Source organism: Xiphophorus couchianus, chromosome 14, assembly GCF_001444195.1.
Source record: "Xiphophorus couchianus chromosome 14, X_couchianus-1.0, whole genome shotgun sequence".
NCBI classification, from domain to species: domain Eukaryota; kingdom Metazoa; phylum Chordata; class Actinopteri; order Cyprinodontiformes; family Poeciliidae; genus Xiphophorus; species Xiphophorus couchianus.
The window spans coordinates 2,913,480-2,931,407 of NC_040241.1; the positions used below are offsets into that span (position 1 = coordinate 2,913,480).

Sequence of the window (17,928 nt, forward strand, 5' to 3'; positions counted from 1 at the left end):
GTTACCACTGTGTGTGTTAATGTATATTAAGCCATATTTGGTGTTTGAATTATTAAAAGATGTAGTTGTGTTTTCAAAGTATTTAATGATGGCTGTGATCCCTAACCGCCACAAATACCACAGATCTCCAAGCTTTGGACATTGAGCTGCAGCTACATGACTGTTCACCAAAAGCTTAAGCCAGGTACAGAGAAATCTCAGCAGAAAAACAACCAAAAGGCACAGGAAAGAAATAATTTGAATCGAAGTTATTGCTTTAGTTTCCACCAAATATCATGTTGGTATAGTGATTTATAATTAGCTTTCACTAAATATTGTATTGATAAGAAGAAAAGATTTCCATTGCTGACGGAAAGCTGTAAAAGGTCCAATATGCAAATTTGAAGTTTTCGAGTAACAGCCAAAATTATTTTAGTGGAACGTCACCCTGAACACACCGTCCCATCGATCAACTGTTCAGCCGTCATTACAGGTATAATTATAACAGACTAGTGAGTGACTGTTGAGGGGGGGGGAAGCCTGATGATGAAAGATCTAAGGACTCAACCTTCTGTTTGATTGATGGAGCTGCTGTTGCTGGATCTTTATTCTAACTGGCATGAAGCACCAAAACAAAACTCTCTCCTTCAGCCCTCTGGTCCAACTTGGTCCTAATTACCTGGGAAACACTAGTTACCCACTTCTCAGGTAACTGAATTCCAGTTCCAATTCCAGAAACTCAGCCACCCGAGGAAGCAGCAATCTAGTTAAAAAGTGGGAATTTCAACATGACGACGGCCAGAGGCATTGTTTGCATTTAATTTAAGCTTTACTTTCCATAAGCAAACACAACTTTTAATTTGTTCAATTTAGAGTTGCGGATGCTAACCCTAACCCTAACATTCTCACATCCATATTGAAATCAGTCAGTCTAAGTCTAAGTCTAAATGCAAAGTCGGCCTTACAAGTCATAACTAGAGGTCGGAGTTGCTCTCACTTTTCCAGTGGGAAGTCCGACTCCGGAGGTTAAACCTGTCGTAATATGCAATCAATCAATTAATCGCATGATAAATTAAAATCAGCTCGATCATTTCCATTCTGATCATCAATATTTTTTGTAGGCCAATTTGATTAGAGACTTCATGATCCATTTTATTAATGGTTTTGGTTGCGTGTAGTTTTTTTTAAAATTTCTATTTTATTTACTGATTTTGAGTGTTTTATTTTGGATAATGTGACACGTCTTCTGTTTCAGTGTTAAACGTTCGTCACAAAATTAAAATTCATTTTTCCAGAGAACGAACGTTATCAATACATTTCTTGAAAATGGTTCCACAACAATATTATCATCTATCGCAATAACGATTGGAAGGATTTATCGTTTGGTAAAATTCTGGTATCGTGACATGCCGAGTCACAGATCATTTTTCTGACTGGGAAGTCAGAATTTCCCAGTTCTGAGAACAAATGGAACGCAGCATTAATCTACGAGAACATTTGAGTTCAGCAGATGAAGCCTCACTGCAGCTGTTCAGCATGAGGATGCGATGAAGCAGTTCCCCGGCGTTTCGCTCTTTGTAGGAGCCACAAAGTGCAGAAACACCGATGGCGCAGGATGCTGCTTGGAAGTCGTCTTTTGGAAAGCGTGTGCGCTCCCTTCACTTGTCTGGGCTTCCCGAACTGAGTCAAAAATGTAAATACGAAATAAAAAAAAACATACAAGAGTGGGAAAACTAAGACGGCGTGAAAAAAAATTCAAATAAATGTGAATCATCAAACCTCAAGTTGTGGCAAACACCTGCTGTGTCCAAACTGAGACATCTAGTCACCTCTGTGTGTGGGCGTGTGTGTGTGTGTGTGCACCTTGTTGATGAAACCTCGGAGCGCGGCAAACACGTGTCTGATAGCGGCTTCCGACTGGCCCACCTTCAGGAAGGTCAGGTAGACGTCAAACACTTTCCTCATCAGGGGGTTGTGACCGTCGCCGTCCAGCAGCTGGGTCTGCAACGTACACGGGTCAGCCTCATCGTCACCATGGCGTCCATCTGCAGGTGTGGTGTGTGAGCTGCGTGTGTGTGCCCACCTTAAAACACTGGGAGAAGAGAGAGAGGACGTCCAGGACGCTCAGGGACACCTCGGTGGAGATGTTGCCCTCCAGCAGAGCCTGATGGTGGATCTCTGCCTCCGACGGCCCCGCCCCTTCACACACACAGACAATAAAGTGTTATTTATTACAAAAACATATTCAGTTGATGTTACAGATTCACAATGCATCCAAAACAAGCAAGGTTTTCCATGTTGTCTCCTCTTCTCTAATTTGATGACTGACAAGTGATGAACCAACACTGCAAAAAAAACTAAATCCTACCAAGTATTTTTATGATAATAATTCCTCAATGTTAATGAAAAAGTACTAGTTACACTGACAGATCATTTCTCCTAAAACATGACATTTTCCCATGTTATAAGTGAAATAATCTGCCAGTGGGATATTAAGGCCTTAACACAAGCTCCTTCCCATAAGTTACTTGTAAGTTAGTTTTGTCTAAGATGTTTGCACTAGAATCTAAAATGGAAACTAGACCAAAACTTGTCATTACGGCCGTAATGAGCAGAAAGCTTGAAACATCCACCATCTGTCAAACACGGCGGCGGCTGCATCATGCTGAAGGCGTGTTCCACTTCCAGTGGTACAGAGGGCCCGAACAAAGAAGCTTTGTTGGGCACAAAATGGGTGTGGACAAAATGAAAGTCGTTTAACCAAATATTTATAAACCTTCTGAACTTTTCCACATTTTCGCAACCGACATCATTTTTCTCTTGGTTTGCAGGTTTGGACAAGAACTCGCGCTGGTTTTGGATGTTTGAAGGATGTTTGCTCTGACTTTTTTTTTTTTTTTTACTTTCAGACAGTTGATATGATGCATCACTGTACTAACAGGATGTTGTTTCTACAACTGGGCGCAGCTGATTAGCGTCTCAAAAGATCAAACGCTACCTGAACTACGACCCCAAATCCCAAGGAGAAGGAGGAAGTTGAAACCATCCATCGTAAAGGACCCGGATCATATCCCAGACTCTTAATGTTTCAGGTGGAGATTTGAAGAGAAGGCGCAAAAGCAAATGAGATGAATTAGTAGCGACGATGTCATGTTACTATGAAATATCATCTTTGCTGCCCGGATGTTGAGCTGATAGCGTTTCATGGACATCTTCAGGTTTGCAACAGGACTGGCTGCTACTGGAGATGCTTCCTGCCCACGGCGACACCATCGCTCTTTACTCTGGATCCTAATGACTCTTTGAAGATACTTGGATGAGATTTAGGACAACATTTAAATTCCATTTGGTATAACTGAGATATTTTTGAATTGCGATGTTATTTATTTCTCTAACACATAATTGACAGATAATAAATGGACCTGTGACATATTTTGTTTCTTTGGTGTGCTGGGTCTTTATAAAAATGAAAATCTCTGTTTAAAAAGATAACACCGGACACACGGGACTGATTTCAGAAACGTTTGAATCCACATGAGGCCGCACATACAGCGTTGTTTTAAACATGCCACACCAATAGAGGGCAGCGCAGCGCAAAGTTAACACTTATGTCAGCCAATCAGACTGCTTCAAAACAATCACGACTTCCTGTTAAACAGGGCGCCAGGAGCTTCATTTGTGTCGACAGTTATATAGGTTAGACTACTTTCAGAATATAAAGTTAATAAAACACAAAACGATGTTGAATGGGAATCCTGTCAAAGCAAGTATGTCGATGGATCGGCGCACCATTGGTCACAGACCCCAAGTCTCTGATTTCAAACACAAAACCCAAATTCCTCAAGTCACTTTTATTACTACAAATTTTTAGTGATATTAAACTGAGTGGATGAAAGGCCAAACTGCATTAAAATGGATTTGTTTTCCCAGATGTCATGTTTCATAAGGTCTAGCTCTGAGACCTAAGGAGGCATCAGACATTCAGCCACGTCATCCATCACTAGAGGCAGTTATCTTCATATTATGAACATGTGAAAAAAAAAAAACCCCAAAAAACAACAACACATTACTCTGGAACCTATGTAGCTGATTCTAATCTTGAAACAAACAAGTTGGGCAAGAGGACGAGTGTGTGTCTGCAACGGAGCCAACCTGGCTGTTTACATTTACGACGACATTCCGAGCTTTGCAGCCAATCCGTCTGCCATTTATCTTCTTTCATAGAGATCCTCAGGCAACAGGTAAATGACAGAACGGATCACTCGTGGTCGCACTCGTCGGCATGTTGGTTACGTCTGCGGTCACCGTCCTGAACTGGCTCCAATCCACTGCCAGACACCCTTGTTTTTTGGTACCTTTGCTTGTTCAAGGTCAGCCTGGGAGCCACTCATGCTATTTGTGTTTCTTTAGAAGACCTCAGGGTAGAACAACACAGACTGTCAGCTTAGCCACCTAATCTCATCAATTACCGTGTATAGGTGAAGCGGAAACCATGTTTTTATAGCTGCCGTCTTGCTGGAGCCAGCAGTTTGTTTGTTCGCCACAGATGCAGTCGCAACTGTTTGCTGACAGTAAAATAAAATAAATTACATGGTTAGGATTTCTAAATTAGCATGCAGGACGAGTACTTCCAAACTGTCGTCAAAACATTTTACGGTTTCAAACCGAGGTAATAATGATACCGACTTCTTTTTACTATTTGATCTTCTTTTTACTATTTGCCATGTATTCCCTTCATTTTTCTTTTTTCTCAGACTGAAGACTGTCAGCATGCCATTGGAATGCCATGACATGCTAACAGCTCCAAACCTGAGCAGCAGAGACGATATTCCACAGCAACATCAGTTGTTGGCAAACACTGCTGATCCAGCTCATTTGTTTTTGCCGTTCCTCTTTAAATTCTTCCAGATGCAGCCGAGAACCGTCTAACAATGCAACGCCTCAACTAAAAAAAAATATGAACAAAAGCCTACAAAGAGAACAAATCAGAGCCAGGTCACATTTTATAAATGTGAGATTTTGAAAACATTTTCCAATCCATTTAAAATATGAACCCAACCATTACTACAATGCAGCATTTTTAACTTGTTTGGTTTAGTTTGACTGTAAAATCCACAATAGATTACAGATCGCTGGCTCTACAATTTCCTCTTCATGTCCTCACAAAACCCTTTCAGAAATACACCAAGTGCACTGAGAGAACCTGATTTTTTTTCCACAGTAACATGAATACAATCCAACACTTTTGCATACGTGTTCCCACTTTACTGAACAGTTCCTTCCTGAGAAACGGTTGAGAGGGTAAACATCGTAGAGACGCCGTTTTGCATACTGCAGTCCGGGGCAGAAGGTTACCTATGTTGAGGGTGAGGGAGGTTTCCATGGTGCTGAACTGGTGAATCTTGGTCTGCATCAGACTAGCGCGGCTGAAGCGCATGGCCGGCATCGTTTGAGACTTCCTGTCTGAGGAGAAGAGCTTCGACACGCATACGTCCTGGCTCCTGGAACGGAAGGCAGGAAGGACGTTTTGGTTAATATGCAGATGTGATGAGAATTTTTTTTCTGTCACCAGTAGAAGGACAAAAGAAGAGAACAGAACGGGCAAATGTGTCCAGTTGTTTTTATTTACACACTCTTTCTGGTATTCCTTATGCCATCACTTAATTTATTTTGTGTATTCTTAGTAACTGATCAGAGTTTTTGTAAAAAATTAAATAAAAATAAAATTAATCTGTTTTCACTTGTCAAAAATGTCAAACTGTATTGGCCTAAGAGCAATCTAGAGAGACCAATGAACCAGAGAATCCTTCCATGTGCTTTTATTTTGATATCATAGATATGGAGTTTGTCAAAATTGATTCATTTATTCTTCAAAATAATTTTGTTTAGTCAAAAGGTTATTTGACAATTGCACAAGTAAATGCAATTTCCAATTTGAAATGTTACATTTATTTCTGATGTTTCAAAAATAAATTCTCTTAATGAAAATGCAGCAATTTTCTTTTCTTTTTTTTTTAAAGAGCTTTTTTCACATTTTGTTTTTTCCCGATGAGTTGGAGTCTTTTTTTTTGGCAATATCAAAAAATTTATTTATTTGGCAAAACTGCAACTATAACAGTTTTTATTGCGTCACACGAGTCGTGATCAATAACCACATGTTGCCACCTGCGCAAACCACAAAGAAGAAAAAGACAGGAAGTAGTTGGAGGATGTGCATGAGAATGTCTATGTTTTTTAATGACTTATTGCATGAACAAACATATTCACGTGATTTTAAATGCCTTTCTTATTTAATGGAAAGGCCACAGCTGAGGATTTGTGGCGTTTTTCACAAATCCTCAGCAGCAAAACTGTTCACATTTGTGATTAAAACATTCAGCTGAGCATTCAATGATCCTGAATGTGTCTGCTGTCAAGTCAACCTACTGGACCCGAGATGAACAAAGAAGATGAACACTTGTATGTGAAAAGATCTCAGAGGGAAACCCAGTGTGTAAACTTATGTTTTACCTGCCAAGTAAAGTCAAGCTTTTTCTGTAAACTCAGTTAAGATGTCATCTGTTGAGAAATTGGCCTGTAGTACTAACCCTGGGATCAGACAACATGTTGACAGATGCGGCTGATATGACTAAGCTATACTTAAGTTAAGAGTGCTGCCGCCTTACCTGCCAATGCTTCTCTTTCCAATGTATCGAAACTGGATAATACAAGTCCTGGAGGGAGGAAAAAAAAAAACAAGACATGGAGATAACCTCTTAAATTCACTGTTATTCCATTGCATAACAGAGAACAAGTTTTTCCCTGCTGGTGGCAGAGAAAACAACGTGAACAAAGATTAGGCATGATGGGACAGGTTCCTAGTTTCACTAAAGGTTCTGTGGGTGTAAACAGGCCTACATGGAGCGAGTTGGTTCTGCTTTCATGTTCTACTCACTCCAACAAGCTGAGGAAATTCATGATGTCCTGAGGGCCGATTTTGCTCCAGTAGGCCATCAGAGTCTCTGGAAGACAGTGTGAGTTCATGAGGCGACACTCAGGTTTATTCTGAATGGTGTGTCGGTCAGTGACTGACCTTCTGATAAGGTCTTCACAATGTGCAGGAAGGAGAACAGGAGGCCCTTGATCTCATAGAGCCCCAGCCTGCCGGCGGGCGGCCCCGCGCTGCTGCTCATGGTGGAGCCGCGGCGCTGCAGCTGAAAGCACACACAAAGGAGCACACGGTCACCGCGGCAACGACAGCACTCGAGGTGAGTCGGCAACAAATCGCAGCTGTGGCGTGGTCCGATGGCGTTCGTGAAAAACGGTTTGTTCTGTGTTGGAATGTAAACCATGAAGCGCGCTCGGCGCTGCTGCCTGCATTCCTCCGGCTTCAAACACGCCGGAGGGACTCTGCTGCCATCATGCTCCATAAAAATTTCTGTACAATTTATTTATTTATTTATTTATTTTTCCAGTTTTGTGCTTTTCATTTTTTTTACTTGTGTATGGAAAGGTTAAAAATAAATTAAATAAAATGTAGTCATGTGTAAAAAAAAAAAATAAATAATTGGAGAATATGTGTATACAGACAGTGAACCGCAAACAGACGGGGCTCAACATAGGCCTAATAGAGCAGCTTTTATTGAAACCTCGGCTGTTAAGCAGCATAATTTTTTGTGTAGGCAGCAAATGCAGAAGAAAAGTGTAAAGACTCAGAGCATTGACTCTTGTTTCAACCTGTTTTCCAGGAATTTCGGTTTTGCTGGGTAACCGTAGAATAACTTGGAATGTGGCAGTGCCTTCTCTTCACTGCATTTAAACTAAAGACCTGTTAAAAATGTGATGAATATGACTCCGAAGCCGTCATATGTTAACCAGAATACGGGTCTAGTTGATGTTCTTCTATGCTAATAGAAAAACGGCAAAAAAAAAAAAATAAATAATAATAATAATAATATTGTGTGAACCACTGAACTGTACTGAGGAACTTGCCAATGTTCACATGCAGTGTTTTTCTGCTCAGAGGTGGGACACTTGAAACAAACCGAGTCTGTCTTGTTTAATGAACCACAGGAACAGTAAAGGCTTAGTCATGTTGCAGAGGACGAGCTTTCTGAACCTGCTACGCCAAAAGATACAACTACGTCTTTCCAAGTGGATGCGACCCAGACAGCAGACAGGGTCAGAGTGTTTAAGCAGCTGGAGGAGGGGAAGCCCTTTGTCTTTAGGTGGTTTGAGTCAATTACATTTTTATTGCTTCTGGATGTCAAATAAGTACCAGCATCACACTTACACCAGCTCCACATCAACATCGAAGTTTTACAATTATTCCTGCAGAACTTCAACACACCGTGAATAAGGTGGGACTATAAGGCTTTGAATTATACAAGATGTTGCGATAATAGTTTTATTGTATAAAAACTGCACGGTGTGGGGGGGAGAATAAAACACTAAGAAAAAAATTGTTTTTACAAAAACCACAACATTTTGCTTTCCGAGTCAATAATATGAAAAATGTAATATTGAAACTTATGTCTTATTGAATCTAAAATTCAAAGAGTTGTTTGAGGAGGGGAACTGTTTCGTTTACAGTACATTGTAAGTGGACTTCCTGGTGAAATGGATGTTAAATTTTTTTTAAAAAGTGATGAAATCTCTTTATTTTTGGTGCAAAATAAAGTATATAATTAGATTTTTTTAAATCATAAAAACGTGATATTGCATGTGATGGTGGGGGATTGTCCACATCTGGAAGTCTGTCTGTGTTCCCATCTCCTAAAATATGTTCTAGTAGACTGAGTGTGGTCCTGTTACCGCTCTGTGAGGGATTCCATGAACAGGACTTTAATTTCTCATCCCGCTCTGTTGTTTGTATCAGTGGATTAATGTGAAACCTTCTCACCTCCATGCTGTCTGCTGCTCCTGAGTCCATAAACAGAGAGCCTCTGGAGTCCTCTCTCCTCACAGCTTGGCCATTCAGCAGCGCGAGACCTGCAGCCGGAGCAGCACACAGCATCATGTCACACCGGCTCTCTGGAGACACAGCAGAGCTTTCCAACGCAGCAGTTTAAACTTTACACAAAAGCGACGCGTGAGTCCAACTATGTAAACACGGACGGCAGAAAACAGGAGGTGGTGAAACCGACTTTGAGAAGCATATGAAAGATTTAAAGTCGAAGATGATGATGCTTTGATTTTCATTGTCATTTGCAACTAAACAGGCACCACGGCCCATTAAACATTAAAAGATGAGCTTGTTTGTTTTTTTATTTTTAAGGAAACGACATTCTGATTGAGACGTCATTATGACCGAGAAGAACGCTGTAATCGTGCAGCACCTTTCAGACGCTGAATAAACGACAGCTGGGAAATCGTAATTAGCGCTAAACGCAGAGAGGGCGCCTGCGCTCTTTACCCAATCAGCAAGCAAATCAGCGTCTTGCCTAATGAACCGTCATCACCGCCGTCTACAAAACTGATCAAAACACGCCAATGTCCGCTGTGTTTGAAAAATGGCGAACTTCCTTTTGATATTAATGTGGGATCCGCGCCCTTTCTATGCTGCTACTTTCATCTCATGTCACCAGTGAGTGATGCACGAATCAAAAAGTCTTTAATGTGATAGAGGAGTCCGGCCTGGGAAAGTTCTATATGCGGAACAACTAATGCCAAGAACAAGCGAGCAGTAATGTAGCGCGCTCGCACTTGTCTGGTGCCCAGCTGCGGCTTTCACACTGAGTGCTGCTAATGCATTAAGTTGTGTGTGTTGCGTAAATGTAGCTGCGGCGCTGCGGCAGCCCCTTGTGGTGATGACACCGGGAGATGTGTAAACAGGAAGAGGTCGGCCGGTCAAGTTGTGGCTCTCCACTCACCGTGGTCTTTGTCCATGGCCGTGCTGATCCTCCGGCTGTCCGCGGAGCTGCTGGGTATCAGCTCGTCTCTGGAGCCCTGCGGACCGCAGAGACAGATTCACACAGAGACACGGAGAGCTGACTTCAGGTTCTACTCCACTCAACCGGACTTTAGCGCAACGAAAATGGGACAAAGTTTGTATTTGACTGAAGGAACATTTTGTTCTAATACTTTGGATGTCTGAAACAACACATGTACCTTAGTGCTCACATATATGACGCCAATGTTTCCACTTTTGTGGAAACATTGGCGTCATCATTTATTTGTGGCTCAGTGACTGTCATGTTTCTTTTTTTTTTTTTGTTTTACTATGGACCTCTTTTGTGTCTGAAATAAAGATTGATTGATTGATTGATTGATATAGCTGCTATTCGAATGGTTCAACCCCCATTATCAATTACAGGGTTTCCTGCTGTGTTATGCTGGTCAAAAGCCCCAAAAAAAAACTGTCTGGGTTTTTTCAACTGTTTAGATGAGCTGAATCCAAAAATCCCATTGGTTTTGCTGAATCAGGTCAACTTTCTGAACTATGGAGCAACATGAGCATCAAAATGCAGGACTTGTTCTCACATCTGGAGAATCTGATCAATGAGTGATGAGCAGGAGGAGAGATTCCATCAGGACAGAACAGAGACGGAGAATTTTACACAATGAAGACGTCATGTTCAGTTCACATGTACTTACATTTAACAGTGTTTATTATTCAATCTACAGAAATCCAAGTTTGTAACATTTAATTAAAACCTTTTTTTTCTCCTGAAACGTTTTTTGGATGAGAAATATTAACAGAAATGAACTGATAATGTCACAAAAACGTCATCAATTTAGTCAGAAGATTGAATTTCTCTAAAGCAAATTAGAATAAAAACTTGACCTGACTGAGAAACATGGATGTCACTTTAGGATTCAGCGTTGCAAAATAGTCCTAATTTAGTTGAAAAAACATAGACGACTTCCAGGAAATATTTATTTGTAACTCGGTGTTGTCAGCCTGGTGGGCTGCCAGGCTTTACTTAGCCCCTGCCAGGCTAAAACTAGGCTATAGTTAATGCATTGAACTCCGCGCAAGAAGGAAGAACAGTCTGCGTACACTGAGGCTTGGTTAATATCTCTGTATTGGTTAACATATTTTCAGATCCCATTACTGAATATAATATATTAATTAGTCTTGTATCTTGTTTTGTTCATTTTATGGAACCACAGATGGAAATTAGCACTTTTGCTACATCCAGTATATTTATGACAACATTGGACATTCAACTATATGCACTGTCCCATTTACATGAATGGCTTATCTTAGGGGAACACGGGATGTTATTATACTGTAAACAAACCTTTATGTAAAATTTCAAATAAAATAACCATGCTTATTAATACAAAATAAATAATAATTACGTAAACAGTGATGTGTAGAGAATGCTGAGTAACTGTGCTCAGATTTACATAAATGTACAGAATGTCGAAAAAAAGAGAACAAAAGTCAAGATGTCTCAATGACTTAGAGACCAGACCAGATCTCAAACCATCAACATTCTGTTTCACAACCTTTCACAACTGAATGTCAGTAAACCTCAACTCAATGAGGCAACACTGAACAGGAAGGAGACCACAGGTGCTGCTGATAAGGCGATACGGAACATGGTTCTGGTAGGCTGTTGCTGCAAAGGTTGGTTTGCAACACGCTGTCATCACATTTTCATCACATTCAGCGGTCATTTGGTTCCCACAGTGCTTCTGTATGTAGCCTCAGCTTTTGTCTTTTCAATAGGAAACTATCTAATGTAACTCATCGGATGTTGCCATAATGCCAATATGAAAACCTCAGCCTAGAAAGAGGAAGAACTTAGGTTGCCATGACTGGGCATCATAAATCTGTGGCATCATGGTTTCTCTTCCTTTGAAGAAATCTGATTTGGACTTAAAAATAATAATAAAAAATGTAGCATAAAACTGAAAATAATGGTAACCGCGGTACTGTACTGTGATTGTATTTCAGGGTAAGTTTCATCAATAGTAACAGAACAACATGTCACAGTGTGACAAGGCAAATGAACTCACATTCAGACCAAGTCCAAGACTTGACATCTGCGGCTGGGCCGACAGCTGCTTCAGGTTCTGGTAGAGCAGCTCGTAAAGTGGCAGGTACAGCGAGCAGATCCTGGCCTGCTGGTTCTGAGGCGTTCAAAGAGCAGATCAGCACCGAATATACGGCTAAGCAGGCATTTAATATTTCTTACATATAAAGAAATGAGGATTAAAATCATCCAAAAAGTTTCAATTATCAACTTCTCAAAACATTATAAAGAGAACAAGAAAGGAGACGCTGGCTGATTTTCGGACCTTTGTGGAGGCAGAGAATATCGGCGGATTTCCCAAAATTAACTAAATCTTGGCCAATTAATTCAGAACTATTGCTTTACTTATATCTGCTTCGAATTCTTTATATGAAGTCTGAAACCTTAGATAAAAATGTATAGTAGAAATATGTAGAAAATTATGTAAGCCAAAAAAAAATCATAAATAAATTTAAAGAGCCCCCAAAAAATGCATACTGACCTCTTTTCATTTTGACAACAAAAACAAAAAGCAGCAGAATCATTTATTTTAATTTGCTTTCTAAGGAGAGCCACACAGCTTGTCCTTAGAAAGGAAAACAACGTTGGCAGTTTTGTGTTCAGAAACAGTTGCAGAAAACAAGAAGACTGTTTTAAAAAAAAGGGAAAAAAAAAGAAAAGAGACTGTATTGTTGAAGATATGCAAAGTAAAGCCACAATAAATAATAAAAATGGCACTCCTTTACTGGGAGTGCAGACAAGGGTATTACTCCAAGCCTTTCTGTCACCTGCTGCTATCAGTGATGGATTTGCACTCAACAGTGGCTTGTTTGCATAACAGACAGCGCTATTGCTTTGGGAGAGCAGCAGACACCGTTAAATCTCATGTACAGTTGGTGACGTGTGTCACAATGAACATTAACTTCTTAAATACAAATATGGAAGGCACCATTTGATAATAAATACATGGGCAAACAAGAGAAAAACATGATCTAATAAGGAGGAAAACAAGAACTTTTCTTATTAACTAGAGGAAACGATTACATTAATGTTAACTGAAGTTAAACCTAGTTACTGTAATGTGGTTTAATCTTAAACTCTGCTCTAAAAAGTGCATGTTATGTTACCTGGCTGTTCTAAAAAGGTGATTGGGATCACTTTGGCCCCCAGCGAGTGGAAAACGGGTTTAATCAGAAACAGGAAATGGATGGATGAGTGGACGTTCGCTTCACCTCCCTGTTCTCACCTTAAACGCCGTGTAGCGGTCATCCATGGCGTGTTTAATCAGGAGGTTCTTAAGAATGCTGACGGCCAGCTGTCTGACCTCAGGGCCCTGCTGCAGGGCCTCGGCCACTTCTCTCATCAGCAGACCCACCAGGAAGTGATTCCTGCAGTATTCCTCTGTCAGGCTGAACTCCAGACTCTGCTCTGTGTTTGGGCCAAACAGGAAGTGTTAGCTCTTCAGTGCCAGATGGAGCGAGCAACACTTCAACAAGCATGAAAGGAAGAAAATAGTAATCGCCAGTTATGCAAGTCGGAACTTATTTTTTGTATATATATATGAAATGCTTGGGTAACAGGGAACTTTATATTTCACTGGGATAATTCATAATTTCATAAAAAGTCATGGAGAAAATGTCTTCTTAAATTCCTAATGTTCTTTTAACGTCTAATCATGATAGAATATCATTTATTTTTCATGAGGCATTATTTTATGACATAAGTACAACCTTACAACACACAGCTACATATTCCATTGTGTAATTATTTCTTTAACAAAAATCAACCAGAATGTGACAGCCAGCATTCTGGGTTAAATGAAATCCATCTGATGACTGAAGACAGAAGTTCAGTGATAAACAGAATACTTCAAAGATGGCGTTACATGAACTTTAATGTCATGAGCAGGAATGTCGTACTAATCAGTGGTATCAGCGGGCATATTAAAATTGCCATAACATTTCCGCAAAGTTCTCACGATATTGAATAGTGCCAAATATATGTTTAATAGAAGACTATTTGTTTCCGCTCATGTGCTTTGAGAGCTATGCAAACTTGAAATGGTTATGCAAGTTTTTTACATAACTTGCGTATGTAAAAAAGAAAATATAAGAGTCGGAGAAGGTCATGTTATCCTTCCAAGTCAAAAAAAAAAAAAAAACACTAAGGCAGAGATTCCAAGCTAACTTGCGCTACTTTTATTTAAGCTTGAACTCGCCCATCAGCTAGCTTAACATAGCATTCACTGTTTAGTTTTAGAAATACTAAAAAGTTACAAAGTAACTTAAACTCTAAGCTGTGTTTAAAACAGATATTTTTTTAAAAAAACAGTCTTGGTTATTTTCATAAGCTAAAGCTGAGTTATCTGAAGCTATCTTGGTTTACAGTTTCTTAAACTTCAGATCACAAACTAGCTTCAGTGTTTTCTAGAGAATGAGATCTATAGTATATTGCAGCATTAGGCTATTTTAGAAAGGCTAAGGAATTTTGTAAAGAACAAGGCCAACATTTATCTTTGTCAACTTTATACATACATATGAATAAGCATCCAAGAATGGAGAGATTTTGGTTTACAGTTTCCTAACCTTGAGCTTTACCAGCTAGATTAAATCATTTCTGGGAAAGAGAAATACCTTTCTTACACTGCTGGTTACAAAACCCAAGCTGTATTTAAGACATATTTTTTTAAAAATCACCACAGGCATTTCGTTCATCTTTTTAACTATGTATGAATTGCTTCAGTTAATAACAGTGTAATAAGTCATGTGCTTTTGAGGTTGTACTTATATCATTTTAATACCTGATAAGAACTGAATGTTTCTTGTATCCTGATTACTATTTTTCTATTTAAGTACTTAAGAATAAATAAATAAATTAAATAAATGACAGAAATGACGTAAACCGGATCGATACATGGTACTCCACTGAAATTAACCGGAACTAGTTGCAAGGTAACACAAATGCAAAATATGTCATTCAAAGTGCAACACCGTAAACCAATGTGCAACAAAATCACAAAACACATCAAATGAGACATCACTTCCACAAATATGAAAATGATCCCAAATAATCCTGCCCATAATGGAGAGTATTAGAAAGTTCTGATGCAGGAACTTTTCAATTTCGTGTAATCAGAAAAGATCAAAGAGTCCGCTAGGATGGAGAAGTTATCTGTTATGTTAATTCAAGAGGAGCCAAGGCCTGAAAACCAAGCAACTATTATCTTGGCTAATGCTGCAGGCAGAGAGAGAACAATATGCAGAGGGAAGAGGCTCAGACAGCCAGTGAGATAACCGCAGCTCCATAAGAAATGTTTTTAAGCCTCTGTTTACAAGTTGAAAGTCAATTATGGATAAAGAAAAGAGGCTTGGTTGATTCCCTGAACAGCAGAGTGCTTCTCCACTGCAAAACAAAGAACCCAGAAGAAGGCCTAGCATGAGGAATGTTTAGGATGAGTGGAAAAGACGAGCGCCTTAAGAGGTCAAAGGGAGAGCGGGGTGGAGGGGTGGCTGACGGCGGCCGGGAGGGTTAATAATTAATAATGCCAGTCAGAACAGGAGCGGTGAGCAAAGTGTTTGCACTCGGCGGCAAATGTGGGGGGTGTTACGGTTACGGAGAGGGGAGCGTCACCTACCTACAGGGCCAAAAAGCTCCATCGCGTACGGTATTAAATCTGACCACAAGCAAAACACACACACACACACACACACACATAAAAAAAACCAACAACATAAAAAAACAGAGAGGGTGGGGTGAAGTGAAAATAAAGAATTTTCGGGGTAAGCTAAACAATCCATGCAATGTTTCCGCCAACACAGTTTGGGTCGTAGTCATGGTGAGGCAAACAAATTTCTGTTACATTTGCTAATCTGGGGCTGAATCATGACAGGTAGATGTGACACGTCATTTACCAGGCAGGTTCAAAGTGTGACTGACGCAGGTTAGAACAAATACTCAGTGTTGTGGAAGCTCCTGTGCGCTCACCTTGAACTCTCTGCAGCTTGGTGCGTCCGAACGCCATGGGCAAGTTCAGAGGGATGAAGTGCTCGTGGTTACAAACCGCCATTAGGAACTCAAACTTCATTTCTGTCAGCACCTGAGAAACGGGCATGGACAACGCATGAGCTTGGTCTGGCACATATTCAAATCTCTCTCATCACCCGTCTTGTGCAAATACAATTGTTCAAATATGGCGGGGGAGGTCTGTGTTTCTTTTAGTTTGTTAATCAAATTTGAGGCTCACGAAACAAACGTGAGAAAACAAAACTCGAAGCGGGCTGGGAGGCTAAATAAACAGCCCGACACAACACACACAACGGGCTGCACGTTTTATGGAGAAGAGCGAGTGAAAACAATGCAGTCGTCTGCCTACTGTGTGCGGAGGTTTCAAAAAAAGCCACATCAGAGGACGAGGAGCACATGCTTTAATCTAATTTGGACCTCTGTCAAATAAAAACAGATGCCATCTCACGCAGAGGCTGAATCTCATTCGGAGCGGACGTTGAGTGGAAGTCAAACAGAAACGTACCTTTGGATCCTTAAGGCTGAAGTGGCACATGTAGTGGTTGACCAGGCCGAACGCGAAGCCCCTGTTCATGAACGTCATGCACCTCTGCGAGGGAAACGCACACGGCTGAGGTTAATACATTCCTGGTATCTTTACGGAAACCCAACCATTACAGACCAGCAAGCGTGAAAATAACGAGTTGCGTCTCATGTCAAATTTCATAGATACAAATGAGTTGGTCAACCTGTGATTCATAAACCACTGCGTAGGTGTAAGAGGAAAAAGAAATGGTAAAAGAGCTATTGATTAAAAAATAAAAATAAAAAAGGAAACGAATGCTGTCATGTTTTGCATGTGGCATTCAGACCTTGATCAAACTGGCCAGGCTCAAGTTGATGCTCCTGGCTTCCTCCGGGATTTCCATGTGACGGATGGTGATGTGGGGCATGATGGACAGTACCAGGGACTGCAGCGCCTGGTGAAAGCTGTCTGGGAAACGTTGGGCCCGTGGCATCTGAAGAGATGGGCAGAACACCTTTCCATTACATGTACTTCAGTCAGAATGGATGTAAAGCTGCAGTGTGTAACTTTGATAAAAATATAGGTTTTCTACATATTTGTTAAAGCTGTCACCTTGTCGTGACCGTATAAGACAGATAATCTGTGAAAAGATGGAGCTCCTCTACCTCCTCCATGAGCTGCTATTACCACCACTGCTCCTGACCAAAAATAACTCATCAGAGCCAGGAGGAGGGGCTTAGTGCTGTCAATCAACCTTGTGAACGCCTTTCTCAATGTGCTAACGGGGGAGAAATAACTCACTGTTACAGGAAAACCGCCTATCCATTATCAATGGTGGCCATTCTAACTAGATGTCAATCATAGATGTGATTGACAGCTCTAAGACCCGCCTCCTGGCTCTGATTGGTTGTTTCTAGTTAGCACTGGAAGAAGATTATCGCAGATTATCTGTCTCATATGCTGTCACAACATAGACACAGTTTCAACAAATATATAAAATAACATTATATATACACATACAGTATATATACATGTACACGCCTACACACATGCATACACACACACATATATATATATATATGTGTGTATATATATGTATATGTATATACAGTACAGACCAAAAGTTTGGACACAACTGTGTGTCCAAACCTTTGGTCTGTACTGTATATATAGTACCTTTACTATGGGACATGTCAAATTAATGCAATTGCACTGTGTATAAAACTTGTTGGATTTTCCAAAAAGTGTAGCTGCTTAAAGGTTCAGGCCTGGTTAAAGTAGGATTAAAGAGACCAACTGACATCTGCATTCACCACCTGGAAACATGTTGGACACTCTACAATCTCCCTAACATGCAACCCTCTGTAACGGCAACTTGCATAAGCAAAACTATGGGGTTAATAATAAAGTCTGGAAACGTATATACCGGTACTTCCACATATTTATCTCACCCTGGAAAATAATTAAATCCTATTC

General features: G+C 40.4%; 1 protein-coding gene across 4 annotated transcripts in view; it reads right to left on the reverse strand.

The window, feature by feature from the left end:
• Positions 1 to 17,928, reverse strand: part of dock11 (dedicator of cytokinesis 11) — a 77,636-nt gene that overhangs the window by 21,142 nt on the left and 38,566 nt on the right. For 3 of the 4 annotated variants that reach the window (XR_003598145.1, XM_028038316.1, XM_028038314.1), the window contains exons 28-41: positions 16,799 to 16,945; positions 16,453 to 16,536; positions 15,909 to 16,020; positions 15,559 to 15,597; positions 13,171 to 13,352; positions 11,929 to 12,042; positions 9,831 to 9,906; positions 8,861 to 8,949; positions 7,052 to 7,172; positions 6,914 to 6,980; positions 6,645 to 6,692; positions 5,335 to 5,480; positions 2,063 to 2,178; positions 1,843 to 1,980 (exon numbers count right to left, since the gene is read on the reverse strand). Coding sequence is in view for 3 of the 4 variants with exons in the window: in XM_028038316.1 (XP_027894117.1) it covers positions 1,843 to 1,980; positions 2,063 to 2,178; positions 5,335 to 5,480; positions 6,645 to 6,692; positions 6,914 to 6,980; positions 7,052 to 7,172; positions 8,861 to 8,949; positions 9,831 to 9,906; positions 11,929 to 12,042; positions 13,171 to 13,352; positions 15,559 to 15,597; positions 15,909 to 16,020; positions 16,453 to 16,536; positions 16,799 to 16,945 (1,479 nt within the window). In the remaining variant the exon portion in view is untranslated. The remainder of the gene's footprint in view (positions 1 to 1,842; positions 1,981 to 2,062; positions 2,179 to 5,334; positions 5,481 to 6,644; positions 6,693 to 6,913; positions 6,981 to 7,051; positions 7,173 to 8,860; positions 8,950 to 9,830; positions 9,907 to 11,928; positions 12,043 to 13,170; positions 13,353 to 15,558; positions 15,598 to 15,908; positions 16,021 to 16,452; positions 16,537 to 16,798; positions 16,946 to 17,928) is intronic. The other variant, XM_028038315.1, reaches the window with a different exon arrangement.